Raw genomic sequence first — 19,842 nt, forward strand, 5'->3', positions numbered from 1 at the left:
TTCAGTGGCACTCAAAACATAAAACAAAACAAAAGTAAGCAGATATCTTTGTGTTTAAGAGAGGGATAAAGAAAAATTGAACAATTAGTACTATAGCTTGAATATATCTAGTCATCCCATTCCAAAAGGAAACAGAAAAGATGTAGAGTAGCAGGATAAGGATGTTCAGAAATAAAAATTGGCATCCTCTGGGAGGAAAACCATATGAATGAAGACCCATCAGCAAGCAAAGAGCTGGAAGAACTTTGTGAAATTATGAGTACTAACAGAGATAAAAAATTGGGGAACAACTCTCCATTTCTCAAAATAAAAACACCAGGAAGCACTAAGTGAAATTAACAGTAAAATAAAGCATTTTTCACAAACACATGATGAAATTACGGCATTTAGTGCCACAGGATGTCGTAGTATGGACAGTACAAACAGGTTCATATTGGGCATGAGTGAAGTAATGGACAATTGCCAGCTGACAGCTAATAAACGGGCTGTACTGGCTGCAACACCTGGTTCTGGTGGTTCTTAAGCTACTGATTACCATAAGCCATGAAAACACAGGCGGAAAGTCATCCTCTGTGCCTCCTGTGTCCTTTCCTAAGCATCTGCCCCGACTGCTACCTGACCTTTGGCAAGGCTATTCTTATCACATTAAGTAAACTGTTAGTTCTCCCAGTCACAAATGTTTCCCTTAAAGACCCAGCAGGAATGACTCAAAGTCACTTTAGATATTAACCCTTTGAAACACTTTGTGCTGCTTCTTTCTATACTCTGCCTACAGCCTTCCTATGCTGCTCCAAACTGACGGCAAAACAAATTCTACAAGAAAAATTTACACTGTAAAGTAAACGTTGAGAAGTTCATTGTCGATAACTCAAATAGCTGTCTTCAAGCTCTGAGGCCGGAGCAGCCCAGCCCTGCTGCCGGGGTAGTACAGCTTTTCTCCTGGGGCACTACGAAGAGCCTGACTTCGCATTTATTGAGCTCAACTTGTTGCACGCTGTGCAACATCTCCAGGGACCGCTGTTTCTGTTAGACACCCTCGAAACCCCTGCGGCGATAGCTGAGCCCTCTCCCTCTGTTAACCCTGCCAGGGGCAGCAGCAGCCCCCAACCGGCACCCCCCAGGGTCTACTCTGTGCGGTGGCCTCTGAGGGGACCGGCAGGGACCTGCCCTTCGTGGGGTTCCCGCCCCGGCGGGAAGCGGCTCTCCCTCCGGGCGCTTTCCCCGCCTCCTGCCGCCTCCGCTGGCGCGGCGGGGTGGCCAGGGGCAGCCTCGGCACCGGCAGTCACTCCGTCTCTCGCCTCGCAGGTCTCCGGAGCGGGCGGGGCGGGCGCTACTCGGAGCCGGGCGGGCGGACGCCATGAAGCGCTCTCTGTTGCGGCTCTGCCAGTCGCGGGAGAAAGCGGCCGTGTCCAGCTCCTACCAGGGCGTCGTCTGCGAGGCGGATGCCGCCTCCGTCGCCTCGCAGGATGTCTTCAAGGTGCGTGCGGAGGGGCGCTGGGAGGGAGGCGGGTGTGAGGGGACAGTCTCGGGGAGCCGAGCTCCTGAGGCACCCAGGCAGCGTGGAACGAAGTGATGCGTAACACTGGGGCTCGTGTGAGGGCGCTGGGACAGGGAGGGATGAAGGTGGAGGGTGTGAGAGGTGGGGCTCTGGAAGTAGCTGCGCAGGTTGTGTGCCAGACACCCTTTCCTCCAGGAGACCCTTTCCCCTCACTCATCAGTGGAGCATTGAGGGAAGAGCTGTGAGGGGTGGGAGGCAGGCTGGGAGCCACCTTGGCCGTCGGGCATGAATACACAAGAGCTCTGGCGTTAGGTGGAAGAGTCAGGACCAGGGGTAGCCAGTACACAGGAGGGGAGCAGGAAAAGGAGGATGTGGGTGGTGAGTGCAGATGGCTGCTATGGGGCTCACATCCCCCCTGGGTACAGCTCCCCAGAAAGAGCCCTTAGAGGATTGTCCAGAAGTCATGATGGGAATGAGTAGTCCATCTAGCAAAAACGTCCTGAAAGGAAAGTTTATAAGCACTGGAACTGTTATGAAGGAAAAGAGAACCAGCAGCAAAACCTGCAAATGAGAAATTGTTACCAGGAAGGATAGAACATCTTCCCTTTTCCATAGAGAACAGGACAAGAAGTGATGTATTTATATTGCAGGTAGGGTGACCTAGACCAAACATTAAGGAAACCTTTTTTAAGGGGAAGAATAATAAAGCAAAATAAGAGGGTGCTTATTGGATGGATGGCTTGGGTAACTTTGGTGATTTTTTAAAAGCAGACTAAACAAATTTGACAAAGTATGTGGATGGGTTTAAAGACCTATCAAGGTCTTTTTCAGTCTTGTTTAATGTTTGCTAGCTGTAGTCCTGAGCAGCACCTCTTGTCACTCCAGTGGATGATGTGCCGCTACAGAACTTTTCAGGTGAAAGGCAAAGAAGCTGTTGCTGTTTAAAATAGTTTGTTTTGCTGCTTTGGACCAACCAAAGTACTGGGAACACCTAACTGATTTCTTTCTTTCCTATTTTGTTAATGAAGCACTGCAATATTGGCTGAAAAATCTTATTTTTGTTCATAGAAATTATCAACGTGCCCTATTTCGGCCACAAAATTCCAATGTAAAGAGTGGTGAAATGTAGTCAAAATCAATAGAAAGATTTGGAATTTGCTACCATTAAAATTAAATTAGGAAGTTAGAAGGAGTGGAAGATAATAGGCTCTGAAATAAGTTTTTCTTAAGTAGCTTTTTGATGTGTATAAAATGTATAGGTATTTTTGTATGTAATTGACGTCTTATTTTTATGACAGTTGAGTCATCTTAAGTACCCTTTCCACAATGATATTGCCTGTTTTCTATTAGCTTTCTCTGACTGCGCTTTTGAAGGAGATGCTACCCCTGTATTTGTCCCCAGTGTTCTAAATCTGTAACACATTTGTAGCATTTTTGACATTACTAAGTTCAACGGGACTATTAAACTGAAGGAAGTTAAACATGTGCTAAATGCATGAATGGACTGCTCCATAATGTGTGCTTGTTTGATGACGGCAAAAACTGTTGTGTCTTTGTCGTTCAGGGGAGCAAAGGTTTCCTTTTCTTTTGCAGATGAGGAGGAAACAGTGATTTTAGGGGATTTCCTTTTTTTTTTTACCCTTTTCTTGCTTACATATCTTTGAGAAGTTTTGCATTACTTTTGATACCTGTTTTTATCTTTTTTTCTTCCAATTTTGTTGAACATTTTTTCCTTTTTATTCCCTCTTAACTTTTTAATACTTGTTTTTAAATTCCTGCCCATTCTACTGCAGTCACTTTTTTTTCCATCACTTCTTTTCATATACAAGTATAGATCTTGAAACACTAACAAAAATATTCAGAGATCTTCATAAAGTAAGAATCAGCAGGCCTTCTATAGTTGGTTTAGGATGCAAAGCATGCTCCCCAGGGAGGTATTAGGGTATCAGTGGGCTGACCTGTCAGAGGGGGTTTTATTGTATTATACTGTGAAGACTCGGGGTTGTTTCAGACTGAGATGATAGCCCATGGGATGCCCTTAGGATACTGCAGAAATTAAGAATTTAGTGGCTACTCTGACATAAAGAACAACAAAGAAACCCAGTGGCTGAACTTGACAGCCCAGGACATAATATTAGTCTCTGTAGAAAAACCTAGACAAAGAATTTATCAAGATTATTAATTTTTCCTCTCTGTTGAATTGATTTGATGTGGTCATACCTGGAGAGAGTATAAAACAGTAAGTTATAAATTTGCTTGTTTGAGATTTATCATAGTGGAGGGAGAATCTTGAACTCTCTACAGAAGATAAAATTATGTATTCAAGATAATTTCAATCTTTTGTATATTTTGTGCTGTTTCTCATCTGATCAATTAAATCAGTCTTGAGTTTCACTGTTGGTTCAGTGTGATCAGGATTTGTATACTTCTGTATGAAACTAAACACCTGGGAGAGAATTATAGCATTGCTAACATCTTGCCTGTTAGAAAAATGGAAAATTAGACTGTTTTTGTCCAATATAGGTTATTTCAGATGGAAGTGCCTGTAGGCTACGGAGCTTCATTAAGAAGAACCGTTCTGGGCTTACCAAAGTGGATGACTTAAATGCCACCCCACTGCATCACGCTGCAGAAGGAGGACAAATAGAATTAATGCAGTTAATCATAGATGATTCTTCCTGTGAAGGTAACACATGTTTTATGAACTGTTTTATTTAACAGAATAAAAAAGTTCAAAAATCAAAGTGTCAAACCAACTGAAGCAGTACTAAAATTAGGTGTTTCACCCCTCCCATCTCTCTAACCAGTACCATGTATTCAGCACAATATTTAATCCATTTAATACAGCGCACTGTGTGATGTGCAATCTTTCACTTTTTCTCCTGAAAAAGATACAGTAATAGCACAGAGCTAAACCTCCATTGAAGACACTATTATTTTTATTTTCAGTGCAATTGGAACATTTGATGGTTTTGGTTTGGTTTTGTTTCTCTCCTTTGACCTAGTATTAAACGTGATGGATTCATCTGGAAATACCCCACTGCACTGGGCCACAAAGAAAAACCAGGTCGAAAGTGTTAGTTTGCTTCTGAGCAGAGGAGCCAATCCAAACATTCTCAACTCCAATATGATGGCACCTCTGCATATGGCTGTGCAGTCCCTGCATAATGAAATTGTTAAGGTAAGTCCAAAGTCCACGTAGACTTGATAAGTGGCTCAACACTGGCTGCGTGCAGACTTGAAGACCTTGTTTATATATGCTGTATCTCCTCATATGGTTTGTTTAGAAAGCAGGATGTGTAACATCTGATGCTTATTGAAATGTTTGTATCTTTAGCACAGCAAGTAAAAAGTAACTTACTGATTTATATAAATACTGATATTTGTGCTGTGATAAGAGTTGTTGTTATATTATGAAGAATTCTTTTTAAGTTTTCCAATTTGTCTTTTTAATTTACCAAAGACAAGGAATTTTCTTTAAATAGGTTCTTTTAGCATCAGAATTTCATGTAGGCATGTGTCATTTCAAATATTTATGCTTTGATTTATTTACTTTTTTTTTACAGTTGAGTAGGGAGTCATATACATATCAACATTTACTTGAAACTAGCATACTCTTTTAATGAAAAACAGATTAAAATTAGTCAGAAAACACAGTTCTTAAAAACAACATTTCAATAATCATTTGAATAATAGCAGAACTCAAGCTGCAATTAAAAAATCACAAAAATATTTTGTGAAGACATTACAAGGTGTCCATTTTGAACCTTCAAAAATAGCAACAGCATTGAGATTTTAAACAGCGTATCTTTATCATCATTTGTCCAAGTGCAATGAGAATATTTTTACTCCATATGCGGCATTTGGATAGAATTTTAGAATTTGTAAAGCTCTTGTATTTAATAAGCGAATACAACTTTAACACAACATCACTTGCTTTTCCCTTTAAAGCTGTATCTATCTTTTTCTAGTTTGTTCAAACAAAAGGAAGAAAAACATATCCCTGTATTCAAGACTTAAAGTCCTTTAGAGATTTTCAGTGCTAAAATATGTCACTGTCTTCACATCCTTTACAAAATCTGTATTTATTTTCAGTTAAGAACAAGAAAATCTGAAATGACATTTTAAAAATAAGCTTTATATCAAGTTCTGGGTTTGGGTTATTTTAAGCTCTGCTTTTGACTGAATATGTACTCTCATTTTTCCCCGACTCTGTTCTTTATTCAGGCTAATTCTCCTTTGGTTTCTGTTGTTAAATGGACTGAGAGTGATTAAAATGTGCCAGTTCCTCCTGTACAGAAAAATTAATTGGAATTACTGAAAGACAATTGAATAAATATGTAGGTAGAGGAATAAATATGTATGGTCATTATCATTTCCAGATCCTTTGCTTTTCAAAAAATGCTAGAAGCAGTCATAGAGGTACTTGGTGATGCTCCTAGCTTAGTAACAGCTGTTAACGTAGGGACTGAAGCAGGGTTCCTGTCTTTAAGTCCTGTCTCCCTTGATCTTATATAACTGTCCAATAGATGAATTAGGGAACAGCATCCACAACATCATTGCCACTTTCCAGAGAATACAGAATATTACAAGACATTATACCGAATGTGAGTTGAAAATCCCCACCTGCAATTTGCTACAGAAAAGATTTTCTCCCAGCATTGGGGAAATTGTTAAATAAAACTTTAAGAAACTCTGCATCTATATGCAGTGTTTAACATTGCTGCTGGTCTATCTGCTGTAAAGAATTTTACTTTGCTTTGTCTGTTCTCACCTGCATTTTTCACCTGTGGTTTTTTTCATTCCCCTGCATTTTGTCTCCCTTTTGTGTCTATGTGTTGTGGGCTGTTGCCATGAAAGAAAACAAACCCAAGTTGCAAGAGTGCTATGGGTGATAACAAAAATAATGAAGTAGGCATTTGTTGTTGTGTTTGGCTTATGTTTGGCTGAATGTTTTCTTAAACCTTTAGATTTTAGTCCAGCATAGCAGTACAGATGTTAATTTGGAAGGCGAAGCGGGGAACACACCTATAACTGTAGCATGTTACAAGGATAATCCTGAAGCACTGACACTCCTGGTAGGTATAACTATCCATCATTTTTTATTGTGAGTCTGTTTCCCTTGATGCAGTGTTACTCTGTTTCTGTGATCTGTGTGTTCAGTGGAGGAAGGTTAATCATGGACCTAGCAGGACACTAAGAAACTTTATTCTTTTAACAGTGTATATATCTGAATATATATATCATAGAAATATATCTGAATGGCAAACTTAAGAAAAACTTAACTGATTTTGAAGGTCATGAGAATACAAAATGAATTACATATATGTACAGATGTATGGATATAACATGCAAAAGATGTTTGTATGTAAGCTTCACAATGTATATACAACATAAAAAAAGGGAAACAGCTACCCAGGAGAATATATCTGTAATAATATGTTCATTAGTCAGAGTCTTCTGTATGTCATTAAGCTATATCCAAGCATTATTTTTCAGATTGAAAATGGAGGGAAAATATGTAAACCGAACAAAACAGGATGCATGCCTATCCATGCAGCTGCATTTTCAGGTGCAAAAACGTGTATGGAAATTCTCTTAAAAAAAGGTAAATTATGTTGCTCCCAAGCAGTCAGTAAGAGTCAGAATTTATTACCAATTTAGTAATTTAATTCTCAAAGAACTATGAAAACAAACACTTATAACTGTAATTAAACTTAGAAAAAGTTAATGCAATTATTCCTATGGGCTTGTGACTTTTGTAGCATTGCAGCAGCAGCTTAACTGCTTTTCTAAATGCATGTCCATCCATTGTTTAACGATAGATGTGAAACGTTCATATCTTGAGGAGAAGAATATTATTCTACAGTTAATGTGCTTTTTTTGAAAGCCTTTATTATCTTCTGTTATCTCATTCTTGCTTAAAAAAAATTCATTTATTTTCATCTCTCAGGTGAAGAATTGGGTCACTCTGCTAAAACCCACATCAATTTTACCAATAATGGAAAGTGCAGTCCACTTCATTTGGCAGTTCAAAGTGGGGACCTTGAAATGATTAAAATGTGCATTGAATTTGGAGCCCAAATTGATCTAAAACAGGTAAAATCTGGAGTGGAGAAAAATATAATTTTGATAAAACCTAGGTATTTCTACATCTCTGAGTGGTATGAAAAAAAGATGAACACATAATTACTGCTTGTTGTCTCCTTCAATACAAAACCTAGGGAGCAGCAAAGGAAAACAAGCCTCTGGTGCAGATCAGGCAAAATGCCAGGTTTCATTACACAGGTTGCATAGGATGTTGTGAGTATGAAAAGTTTTTATAGGTTCAAAGTGCATTTGGGCAGATCCATAAAACAAAAGTCAATCCTCAGCTACAAGCTCAGGCATGTTACAGCCCAGCTAGAAGGAAGTGCAGCAGGAGGGCCAGGAGACCTCCTTGGATGAATAAGAGCTGCTGAGGAAAATTTGAAGGAAAAAAGAGGATTATAAAAGGTGGAAGCAAGGACAGGAGTCCTGGGAAGAGTACAGGGATGCTGTCCAGGAAGCTAGGGACCAGGTTACGAAAGCTAAGGCCCAGTTAGAATTAAACTTGGCTAGGGATGTGAAAGATAACAGGAAGGGATTCTGTAGGTACATAGTGAATAAAAGACAGACTAGGAACAATGTAGGCCCCCTCTGGAAGCTATCAGGAGAACTGGCTATCCTGGGTTTGGAGAAGGCTGAGGTTCTTAATGACTTCTTTGCTTCGGTCTTCCCTGGCAAAGGCTCTGACCACACCACCCAAGTCTTGGAAGGCAGATGCAGGGACTGTGAGAATGAAGACCTTGGGCCCACTGTAGGAGAGGATCTGGTTCGAGACCATCTTGAGAATCTGAATGTACACAAGTCCATGGGACCTGATGAAATCCATCCATGGGTCCTGAAGGAGCTGGCAAATGAAGTTGCTAAGCCACTGTCCATCATGTTTGAAAAATCATGGCAGTCGGGTGAAGTTCCCGACGAGTGGAAAAAGGGAAATATAACCCCCATTTTCAAGAAGGGGAAAATGGATGACCCGGGGAATTACAGACCAGTCAGTCTCACCTCTGTGCCTGGCAAAATCTTGGAGCAGATTCTCCTGGAAGGCATGCTAAGGCACATGAAAAACAGCAAGGTGCTTGGTGACAGCCAGCATGGCTTCACTGAGGGGAAATCCTGCCTGACCAATTTGGTGGCCTTCTGTGATGGAGCTACAGAACTGATGAACAGGGGTAGAGGAGTTGATGTCATCTACCTGGACTTGTGCAAAGTGTTCAACACTGTCCCACAGAACATCCTTGTCTCTAAATTGGAGAGACATCAATTTGATGGATGGACCACTTGGTGGATAAAGAATTGGCTGGGTGACCGCACGCGCATAGTTGTGGTCAATGGCTCAATGTCCAGCTGGAGACCAGTAACGAGTGGCGTCCCTCAGGGATCGGTGTTGTCTTTTTCAACATCTTTGTTGCTGACATGGACAGTGGGATTGAGTGCGCCCTCAGCAAGTTTGCCGATGACACCAAGCTGTGCGGTTTGGTTGTTACGCTGGAGGGAAAGAATGCCATCCAGAGGGACCTTGACGCGCTTATGAGGTGGGCTGATGCCAACCTCATGAAGTTTAACCATGCCAAGTGCAAGGTCCTACACCTGGGTCAGAGCAATCCCAGGCACAGCTACAGGTTGGGCAGAGAAGAGATTCAGAGCAGCCCTGCGGAGAAGGACTTGGGGGTGTTGGTTGATGACAAACTTAACATGAGGCGGCTTCAGTGTGCACTCGCAGCCCAGAAAGCCAACCATATCCTGGGCTGCATCAAAAGGAGCATGACCAGCAGGTCAAAGGAGGTGATCCTGCCCCTCTACTCTCCTCTCATGAGACCTCACTTGGAGTATTATGTGCAGTTCTGGTGTCCTCAACATAAAAAGGACATGGAACTGTTGGAACAAGTTGAGAAGGGCCACGAGGATGATCAGGGGACTGGAGCACCTCCTGTATGAAGATAGGCTGATAAAGTTGGGGCTGTTCAGCCTGGAGAAGAGAAGGCTGCATGGAGACCTCATAGCAGCCTTCCAGTATCTGAAGGGGGCCTATAGGGGTGCTGGGGATGGACTCTTCATTAGGGACTGTAGTGATAGGACAAGGGGTAACGGGTTCAAACTTTAACAGGGGAAGTTTAAGTTGGATATAAGGAAGAAATTCTTTAAGTGTGGTGGGGCACTGGAATGGGCTGCCCAGGGAGGTTGTGAATGCTCCCTCCCTGGTGGTGTTGGCCAGGTTGAACAGAGCCATAGGTAGCATGGTTTATTGTGAGGTGTCCCTGCCCATGGCAGAGGGGTTGGAACTAGATGATCTTAAGGTCCTTTCTAACCCTAACTATTCTATGATTCCATGATTCATACACAGACAGAGTCTGGAAGAGCACTCTGGAGAATGATACATACTTCTTCACAAACTCTTCTTTACTTTGCAGCTTCTATTATTCCTTCCCAGAAATGGGATCCTCAGCCCGATTCTTTCTCTTCATTCTTGTTCATCCTCAGCCTTCCCCTGGCCTTTACAGTTTCTTCTTTGTAAGGAAGCACAAATTCATGATAATACTGCTGCTACTGTGATATTGTTGGTGTAATGGCCCGGATTTAGGATAAATAAAGATTTTGAAAATATCTATCATTAGTCAAATTGTTTTCAGGGCCAAAACAGATCATGACAGTGAAGACGGCTAAACATGGTTTTGCCTTCTCCTATTGGTTTGATTCTGTGAACACACAGATTTTGAGAAGATAATTTATGCTGCAGATTTTGTGATGGGTAAAACTGTTTTGAGAATGCTCATTCTACAATGCAGGCATTGTGGAAAACCCAGTTCCAATGCATTCACTTGAGATGTTGCTGTTCTAAAAAGGAGAAAGTCAAAACCCTCAGGCATGTATCAAAGGTAGTTTGTGCCATTTAGCTAATTGAAATCATGTTTTGGCAAATACAGTTCTAATAATTTATTTATTGCTTAATTTTATGACTGTCTAGCGTTTAACAGTTTAATATCATATTAGACCAAGTTATTTTTAACCTGAAAAAAAAAATATTTAAGAATGACTTCTAAGAAAGGTACCATTTAAGGAAGTCATAAACATTTTAAAATAATACATTTTCTGTATTACATACATTTTTTTGATTATTAATTTGTACTGATCTACCTGTGCTTTGCTATAGTTTTCCTTTGTTTCATCTCTCATATTAAAGGTCATGGTGTGTGTGTTTATTAATTCAACTGCAAAAGATTGCTAGGAGTGTAATTAACTCAAATCTTAAAATCTTTTCAAAGTTCCACTACTTCAGTTACAGATTAAAGTTTCATTACTTGTGTAGAAATTTAGGCATTTGGGAATTATGACTCCTGGGCTAGATCACTGGAGTGTTTAATAGATTGGAGGTTAGGTGTTTGGGATTTAAATATTTAAGTGTTTTTTTATTTTCCCATTTACAGAATGAAAAATGCACAGCACTTCATTTTGCTGCCACTCAAGGAGCAACTGAGATTGTAAAGTTAATGATGTCATCCTATGCTGGTGAGGAATCCATTATTGATGCTGTGGATGGGAATAAGGAAACTCTGCTTCACAGGTAGGAGGCTACCAGTCTGCCAGATTTCACTATGAATTGTGACCCATGATATTATTTGTTATTCTCAGCATCCAATTATAAGTTACCTAGTATACTTTGGAACATCCTCTCACACGGGGGATAGCTTTAGTACAATATGAAAGAGTCAGTAATTTGGTGAGAATCTTAAAGATTTTGGTGTTGATATAAAAATCAGAACAGTTCAAGTTACTTGGGAACCATGTCAAGATATGGTCACTAACAGTTTGTATTAAAAATTTACTCCACTAAAATAGTAGGTGAACAAGTTAATGGAATTTTTAACAGCTTCTGAGGTAGTGGAGCAAATGCCCTCATGTAATGGGGTTACATTCTCCAGAAAATAAAGAATAATATAAACAGTTTAAAAAAAAAAAAAATTTTTTATCCCCAATACATGACTATTATACTAGCAGTAGTCGTAATCTGGTATATATATATATATATATATATATATACATAGTCATATACCCTATGACTGTAAAGTTGCAGATGGCATTTGATTATGTAATAATCCTCTAGCCTTCTAGTTTTTCACAGTCCATTTGAAACCAGAGCACTAGGCTGTGGAGAAATGTCATCAGTCTTCTGTAGTGGAAAGGCACTTAGTTAAATGTGCTGACTACCAACTCTATGGAAGATAGTATATTTCCCCATCTATATATTTTTGCAAGAAAGATATGTCTCACTGCATTTAAGTGTAATAATTTTACAGTGTTATTCTGTGTGTTGTTTTACAATACGAAATGATTGGTATAAAGTCAGAGACAGTGGAGATGATTGTTCTTTGAACACAGTATAAGGTGGAATGATTTGAAGATAATTGAAGAAATTACATGGGGAGTGTGTTGTGAAGTTAAGGTAAGTTTTGGGTACAGTTGGAAATGCTACCGTGATGGAACTTGACTGAAGACAAAGTGATAACAGAATGCCGAAGAAAATTTTATAGACACAGCACTACTTAATAGATAATTGGCTGTCATATCCATGAAAATGATTGTCCTTGGAAAAAGCTTGAAAAAAGAATGGCATTCTTTTAATCCCTGTGTCTGTGAAATGGGAAAAAAATTATCAAGAATAATCAGAAAGGTAGAAAGTCACCCAGATTTCTCAGAATATAACTAAATTGAATAGGAACATTAACTTGTTGAGAAGTGGGGGAGCAGTGCAGCATAGGCAGGACTTAATCCTTTCACAGACTTACTGTTATGTTTCCACCTAAATATTTTATAAAATGACTTTGCTTTCTCTTCAGTCATCTTGGAATTTATTTTGAGAGTGTGTGAAGCATTCAGTATTTATGCCTGGCTGGTAGAGGTGTCTACTACAGATAATGGATGCATCTCTACTTGTTTGGAACCATGACATGATTTTAAAAATGCATTTTTTGAGCAGTCAGTTCTAACTATAGTACACCCAGGGTTATTACCTCTTATAGTGCTAAGGGGACTATTATCTTTGAGATACAGCACAACCTTGGAAGTGTCCTTCTATGTTGCTTATTGAATCAAAATATTTAATAGAGATCTGACTTACAAAAAAAACATTTAGACTGCTTTAACTGAGCTGTGCTTCCTGCTTTGACCATTTTTTCCCTGTAATATATTATTCAGTGTCTTATTGTAGAATAAAATCTGAAATTTTTTTTAGTAAATAATTGTCACTACAATCTATATCAATATATTTTTGCATATTTTTTCAAGTAAACTTGCCCTCCACATTCAGAATACATTTAGCCATTGCCATTTTATCCCCACTCTAGCATTATTACACAAAATGTATAGGAAGTTATTTTTGAAGACTGGGTCAGTGAAGTGGATTGAGGCTGTAGATCTGCCTGGAACAAACTGAATCTGAAGTTTATGGAATTCCATATTGACATTGTGTGGTACAACAAAAGATCTGACATATGAAATGGCTGGATTTGTTAAAAAACTGGTAAAATACCTGTTGACTCACAGTGAGTTTTCATTGTATTAGCTGAACAGAACTTAGTTTAAAAATTAACTGCATGATAAAAACCAAATCAACTTACTAAAATGGATTAGGTAATAAAGGTATCTCACGACCTTTTAGTTTGAAATGGATTTATTTGAAAATATTAGAAAATGCACAAATGGAGAAGAATGCTGCCTTTTGGCTGGAAACTTCATTGTCCCTTCTAATGTTACTGTATTTTTGCATTTTTCCCTACAGGACAGCATTGTTTGATCATTATGAACTGGCAGAGTATTTGATTTCAATGGTAAATATTTAATCAATGAACATGTTTATAGAGATTATTGCTAGCTATTACTATAGGTCTGCATAGAGAAATTCATAAAGGAAAATATGTTCTCAGGTATAGGTTATTTAGATATATATAATTTCATAATGCATAATTGACAGTTGCAATACAATGGTAGTTGTGGCTCCTTATTAATGTTCTACAGTTACAGAATATTACAGAAAATTAAAACCTTTTATTGCCATTTTACTTATTCAGAAAGGTTTAATAAACATCTTTTATCACATATGACAATCTGGTTTAGTCATCCTCACTTTTAGAATATGAAATGAGGAATATATGCTAAATATGAATCGAATTTCATCTGATTTTCCCAGCAAGAAAACCTTTCTTTAAGGTATGCAAAAAGATTAAAAGATTAATATGTAGAAAGATCTAAAGGTTGTCCTGGGATCATATAGCCATCTATTGAAGTTTGTGCATGATCTAGAAATAATTTTTACTCTGTGTAGTTTGGTTATATTTCTCCACTGAATAATTATGTGGGAGAAAGAAGAAATGTAAACAGGAATGCTACTGGCTATGATCCAAGTGTCCATTTGTAGCAATTAAACTAAGACTCATAATCATTATATACCCCACTCTGCTAAGGAAATTTTCTGAAGTTATTAGACTTTCATTTTATTTATATTTAGGTACTTTTACTTTATTTCATGACAATTACATGAAGACAAATTCTCATCTACATACAGTTCTGTTTTTCTCAGAAGCTCCATTGTAGGGATTGTATTTAGTCAGAACTAGATATTATGCTTATTTTTAATTCAAATGTGAAATGGTGAGGTTTGATGGCTTAAACTTGTCTGACAAAACAACCTCTCTGAAGACGTTATGAGAAATACAGGCACAAGCATAATGTATCACCTATGCTGTGGTGTACACGAGAGTGATAAAGAAAAGGTGGAGCAATGTTACTACTGAAAAGGAATAGCAAATTCCAGTTCAGAATGGCTTTCTGGTTTTAATAAAGAACAGCATTCATTTATTTTATACATTAAATACCCACTTTTCATGCACATGAGCTTTAAATGATTACTTCCTTTATCTTACCTTTGGTACTTGTCGTGTCTGAAAATAAAAGCCTTTGTAAACAGACACAGTGTTACATCTAGCTCCTCTAGACAGAAAAGATTATCTATGGTAAGCAGAATAGTCCAGGCACACTATGTATGCTATTTACGTTTAAATTACACCAATTTTTTTTTGTAAATTATAGGTCAGTGTGCTACACAAGAAAAAGCAGAGAATCAAACTCTACAGATAATATTTTGCAAAACCTTATAGCTTTGAAGAAATGCTACTCACAAATTGGTTTGCACATTGATCATTTTAAGCTCAATGACTTGGGCAATAATGTCAAAAGTGGCCGTTGTCACATTTGACAGGTGCACAGTATCTGATTTTGTGCATGCAAAGGTGATTAAAGACTATGTTATTAACTGGAAATTGCAACCCTGTATTCACTGAAATGAATGAGCCCCTTGGCTAAAAAAGGTCCTTGTTTCTTTGATGAATAAGAACATTTTTAAGAAATTGTCTGACCCTGTTGAAAGGTAACTGGGGAAAGGGTCCTCCCTGTGTTACTCTCAAACATTTCATCAGCGTACTTTGGAAGCTTCCTGTTCTCTGTGGCAAAGTACACTGTACATTTATTAAATGTTTCTTATTACTACATTACAGGCTTTACCATGCTAGAAAGTAAATATTGCTCTTGATTATGATTAATTCTCCAATTATGACTGGACCCAAAGGTGATTCAAGTTAATGGAAAAAACTCCCATTAATTTTTTTTTTTCTTTTAATGATCTTTGGATGCTATCTAAAATAAAATATGCGGTTTTGCATACTTCTGTCAATTCATCGAGTTTGATGTGCAACTCAATACCTAGAAATATGTATCTAAGTCATCATAAAATAAGCATATCTCATTCATGCATTTACTTGTATCGTCATACTGCCTTGTTGGTGTGATTTTTTAGATAGATATACTTATGTTGATAGTATTTCACTGATATGATCATAATGATATTGTGACCATAGTGACGATCCTGTCCTGAGAGTATGCACCAAAACAGACTGCAAAAACAGACAAAACAGCAAAACTGAGCTTTTGCCAGAATATCACATTACAGTCCTTGTGCTTCCTCTAATGAGATAGGTCACATCCAAAAAACCTGAGTTTGGAGAATAAAAATGTGTCTTCTGTTGATACAGCTACTTTGTAGTCAAAATTAATTTGGCTTATACAGTTTATGATGAAGAATAGAAAAGGAAGATAGATCAAGCTATACAGATTAAGATATACTGACCTCAGAATGCATTACTTGTTGAACAGTATTCATAAAGTAGAGGTTCAGAAGGGTCTTGTTCTGGTAATTAATAGGAAGACCACATCATTCAAAATGACTGCAATTTTTGTATTTTTCCAGAGCTTCAATCCCAGTATTTTCAAGTTAGAATTATATATTTTGAGTATTTAAATGTATGGAAAGGTATCCTAACAAAAGATCATGTGTTGTGATAAACTTGAAATTCTTTATTGCAGGGGGCTAATATTGATAGTGTTGACATAGAAGGTCGATCCCCACTTCTGTTGGCCACTTCCTGTGCGTCATGGAAAATTGTGAATTTACTGCTCTCAAAAGGTAAAAAGGAATATACACATACAATACACTTCCTTTGAGCAGGGTTCATACATGTTAAAACTGTGTCTAACTTTCCTCTCAATTTCAATTCAGTACTTCAGCATACAGGCCAGAAGCAGCTGAGCTAAACAGCTGCACAGTGCTGGTATCCCCTGAGATAAAGGAAGAATTAGTGTGATGATTTCACCCTTTTTAATACAGAGTGAACAGGCTATAGAAAAATGTGTATGCCATATGTCATGCTTCTCCATATGTCAAGGTAGAGATGGCACTGGCGCTCCATCTCTGCATTCCTTAGCAGTTCACAAAGTAAGCAGAACTGTGGAATAAATACACCACATATAGTCATGTTTTATAGCAACAATCAATCTTTAAACTTTAAAGTGCATATTTCAAGCATTACCTGTGGTTTTATGTAATCACAGTCACCTTGAAAATGTTTGAGCTGTCTTTCAATGACTGTACTTCTGGTGGAAGCTGGTTATTGTTCCTATATTTTTATCTTGTTAATAGTAATAAAACTGATTTGTTTATAAGCCTTGTAATGAGTTTTGAAGCTGTAACAGAATTACAACATTAAAAGATTAGAAGACGTAGTCATCTGCATCTTTAAATTACCTTGTGGTTTGTGGGTGTTCAGTATCTCTGAATATAAGGGCCGCACATAAATCTTAGTTCTACAGTAAAATACAAAATGTATATACACATGAGATAACTATGAAATCTGCATGTCAGTGTGGGGTGTGTTTAAATGATATTCTATGTTATAATGCTGTCTTGAATAATCATTACTTCATAGATTTGTAAACACATTTGTTCAACATTTGTTCCTTTGTCTTAAATGTCATCAGTTAGTGTCAGGAGCCAGCAGTTTTGAAGTTGCTGGTATTTATTTCCATATTTATCTAGGAGCAAATGTATCATTAAAAGATCATCTTGGTCGGAATTTCTTGCATTTGACGGTATTGCAGCCTGGAGGATTACAGCATCTAAATGAGAAATTTCTGCAGGTACAGTAAGCATCATTTTATCTCTTTCTGCTACCTTTACTAGAAAGTGTAAAGACCAAAAGCATCTACAATTTCTTTTGGAGTGTTTGTAAAAGTTTGTGGTGTTTTTTAAGATGCCCAGTGTCACAGAAAATAGTTTGCAGAGGTACGTATCTCTCATGAAAACATTTCAAAGCCAATAATACAGTTTTCTTATTGCCAGGCAAAGGAATAACAATCCCATAAATTATTTTGCTGTTGGGGATTGAATAGCTGAAGAGGTAGGCAATAAAATATAGAACTTCTCACTTCTATTTTCCCAGCTTGCATGCAGTAAAGTAGGGGACGTACTCATTAGCATTCAGTTAAGCTCTAGGACTGAAATAGTTTACAGCATGTTCTGCAGGAGCTTTCCGTAGACTGGACTGTAATGAAATCTTGGATTTAGTTTTAGAAAGGATTTCAAACATGGATTTGTATTTGGCTATGCTGAGGTGAAGCACTCACATTGCTAGAGCTGAAGCTCACTTGAAAGAATAAATTTGCTAGCCTCCAGAGCTCCAGAAACAACCTTTAAAACGTGGATCAAGTATAACTGATCGTACAACATCTGCTGAAACCTGTAAACAACTTTGATTAGTAATGCAGAAAGGATTTAACCTCCCTTTTCAGCAGACGTAGAGAATTAGTTTTAAACCAGAATGACAATTCTGAGTTGTCTGCATTGACTTTCCAATTATTGATCATACTAAAAATTCAGACAAAGGAGTGGAGCAAACTTGGGGCAGAGACTTAGTTGCTTTAAGAAAGGCTATACATAGGATAGTGTTATATGAGGTACGGAGCAAAACCAGGGAAATAAAGATGAGAAAGAGAAATGTGGGAAATAAAATTACACTGTAAACCAGTGAACTGATGGTTTTTGACAGCCAGAAATTTTGCTACTGAACACAAACTACAGACTACCCTTGCATTCTGTACAAGCCTTCTGCTGACAGCATTAGGTATTATGGTTGAATGGCAGTAAAGAAGAATCTCCTGCATTACACTTGTGCTATGGATGAGTTGCAATGAGGGTTGCAAAGTGGCAAACTGCTGTGTTCTTCAAAGAGTAGTTGTTTGAAAAAATGGTGACCCACAAATCAGCAGACATTAAATGCTCATTGTTGCTAAATCTACTTTTCCTAAAGTTTTTCTTTTTTTTTTTTTAGTTACCACTTTTAAGTATTGCTGCTATTGTTACAAGCTATTAGAAGCTGTGCAGCATAAATTACTTAAATATAATTCTGTGCTTTTGGGGTTTTTTGGGGGTTAACAGATGGAACACATTAAAAATCTTGTAGTGGATGAAGATAATGAAGGATGCACTCCATTGCATTATGCATGCAGACAAGGTGTGGCCCTCTCTGTAAATAATTTACTCAGCCTCAATGTTTCCATCTACTCTAAGAGCAGAGACAAGAAGTCACCATTACACTTTGCTGCCAGGTTAGTACTGCAGTCTAGGCAATGGAATCAATGCCATTTTTTCCTCTGTTTTTTTTTACATTCATTTCTATGTTTATCTTTCAAAGCTATGGGCGCATCAATACATGTCAGCGACTTATAAGAGATATGAAAGACACAAGACTTTTGAACGAAGGTGATAAGAAAGGGATGACTCCTCTTCATTTGGCAGCCCAGAATGGTCATGAGAAGGTAGTTCAGTTTCTTCTGAAGAGAGGGGCCCTGTTTCTCTGGTAAGTATATTAATTTCTATTCATTAAAGCAAAAAAGAATCATCACCCTATATTTTATGTCCATTTTCTGGGAAGTTATATAAATATAAATGCAATATATAGAAATATTTAATATGCTCTTATTATATAAACATAATTTATAATACAGCTTATTGTGCCTTGCTTCAGCCTGACACACAGAATCAGGGCTAGCTATAAAGCAAGGCTTCTAATGCTAGGGAAACTGAGGTTTCTCTAAATCAAACTGAGAAGAATATTGAACCTTTTGATAGAAAAAATATTAGTTTGGAAATATTATGATGTTAGCTTCACTTACAGGCCTGAATAGGGGTTCTTAGGGTTAATGTATCACAAGTAACTTGCCTTGAACTCCAAGTCCTGATTTCAGATCAGTGGTCCTCAGATCATTGGCAGCTCCGCAAAAGCTTCCAGGGTCATACCTGTAAAGCTAGGAGCTGAAGCTACCAAAAATTTAGAGTCCTGTTTCAAAGGTACAGTCTAGAGCTTCAGCTTATAAGTCCTGTGCTTCCAGGTCCACTGCAGCTCCAACTTGGAGCTAGGGGCCTAAGCATTCTGAGAAAATACTTTACCTAACAGGCCTGTCATATATGCATTGCATGCATTGTTTGTGACTGCAGAGGTCTCACTAAATGGACTACTGTCAAACCCTTTATTTGCACAGTGTTCTTAGCTGGACTAGTACACCTTAGAAAGGTAGAGATGATTGTGTATATATATATGTATATATGAGTATACATATGTGTATGTATTTAGGCTTCATTTAGGAAGCATTTACGTTTACTTTTATAATTTCTAATTTTATACTGCAACATATAAGTGATTATAAAGGCTGGACAGCCCTGCACCATGCTGCCTTCGGAGGATACACTCGCACAATGCAGATCATTTTGGATACTAATGTGAAGTGTACTGACAGAGTGGATGAGGAAGGGGTATGTTTTCACATGGCATTGTTTCTTGTCTGCTATTACTTCTAGAGCAAATGTCAATGCTATGCCATTT

The 19,842-nt window shown here is 38.1% G+C and overlaps 1 protein-coding gene across 1 annotated transcript in view; it reads left to right on the forward strand.

Annotated features, from left to right (window-relative positions):
• Positions 1 to 1,251: 1,251 nt before the first annotated feature.
• Positions 1,252 to 19,842, forward strand: part of TRPA1 (transient receptor potential cation channel subfamily A member 1) — a 35,597-nt gene continuing 17,006 nt past the window's right edge. Inside the window, exons 1-13 of the mRNA XM_061448294.1 lie at positions 1,252 to 1,477; positions 4,022 to 4,184; positions 4,504 to 4,679; positions 6,469 to 6,576; positions 6,998 to 7,106; positions 7,452 to 7,597; positions 11,005 to 11,141; positions 13,356 to 13,404; positions 15,992 to 16,091; positions 17,001 to 17,101; positions 18,399 to 18,568; positions 18,655 to 18,819; positions 19,658 to 19,772. Coding sequence (XP_061304278.1) covers positions 1,358 to 1,477; positions 4,022 to 4,184; positions 4,504 to 4,679; positions 6,469 to 6,576; positions 6,998 to 7,106; positions 7,452 to 7,597; positions 11,005 to 11,141; positions 13,356 to 13,404; positions 15,992 to 16,091; positions 17,001 to 17,101; positions 18,399 to 18,568; positions 18,655 to 18,819; positions 19,658 to 19,772 — 1,659 coding nt within the window. The 5' untranslated portion in view covers positions 1,252 to 1,357. The remainder of the gene's footprint in view (positions 1,478 to 4,021; positions 4,185 to 4,503; positions 4,680 to 6,468; positions 6,577 to 6,997; positions 7,107 to 7,451; positions 7,598 to 11,004; positions 11,142 to 13,355; positions 13,405 to 15,991; positions 16,092 to 17,000; positions 17,102 to 18,398; positions 18,569 to 18,654; positions 18,820 to 19,657; positions 19,773 to 19,842) is intronic.

Source organism: Pezoporus flaviventris, unplaced genomic scaffold (genome assembly GCF_033815535.1).
Source record: "Pezoporus flaviventris isolate CSIRO_AGI_PZ_B2104156 unplaced genomic scaffold, CSIRO_AGI_Pfla_v1 ptg000007l, whole genome shotgun sequence".
In the NCBI taxonomy this organism is placed as follows: Eukaryota; Metazoa; Chordata; class Aves; order Psittaciformes; family Psittacidae; genus Pezoporus; species Pezoporus flaviventris.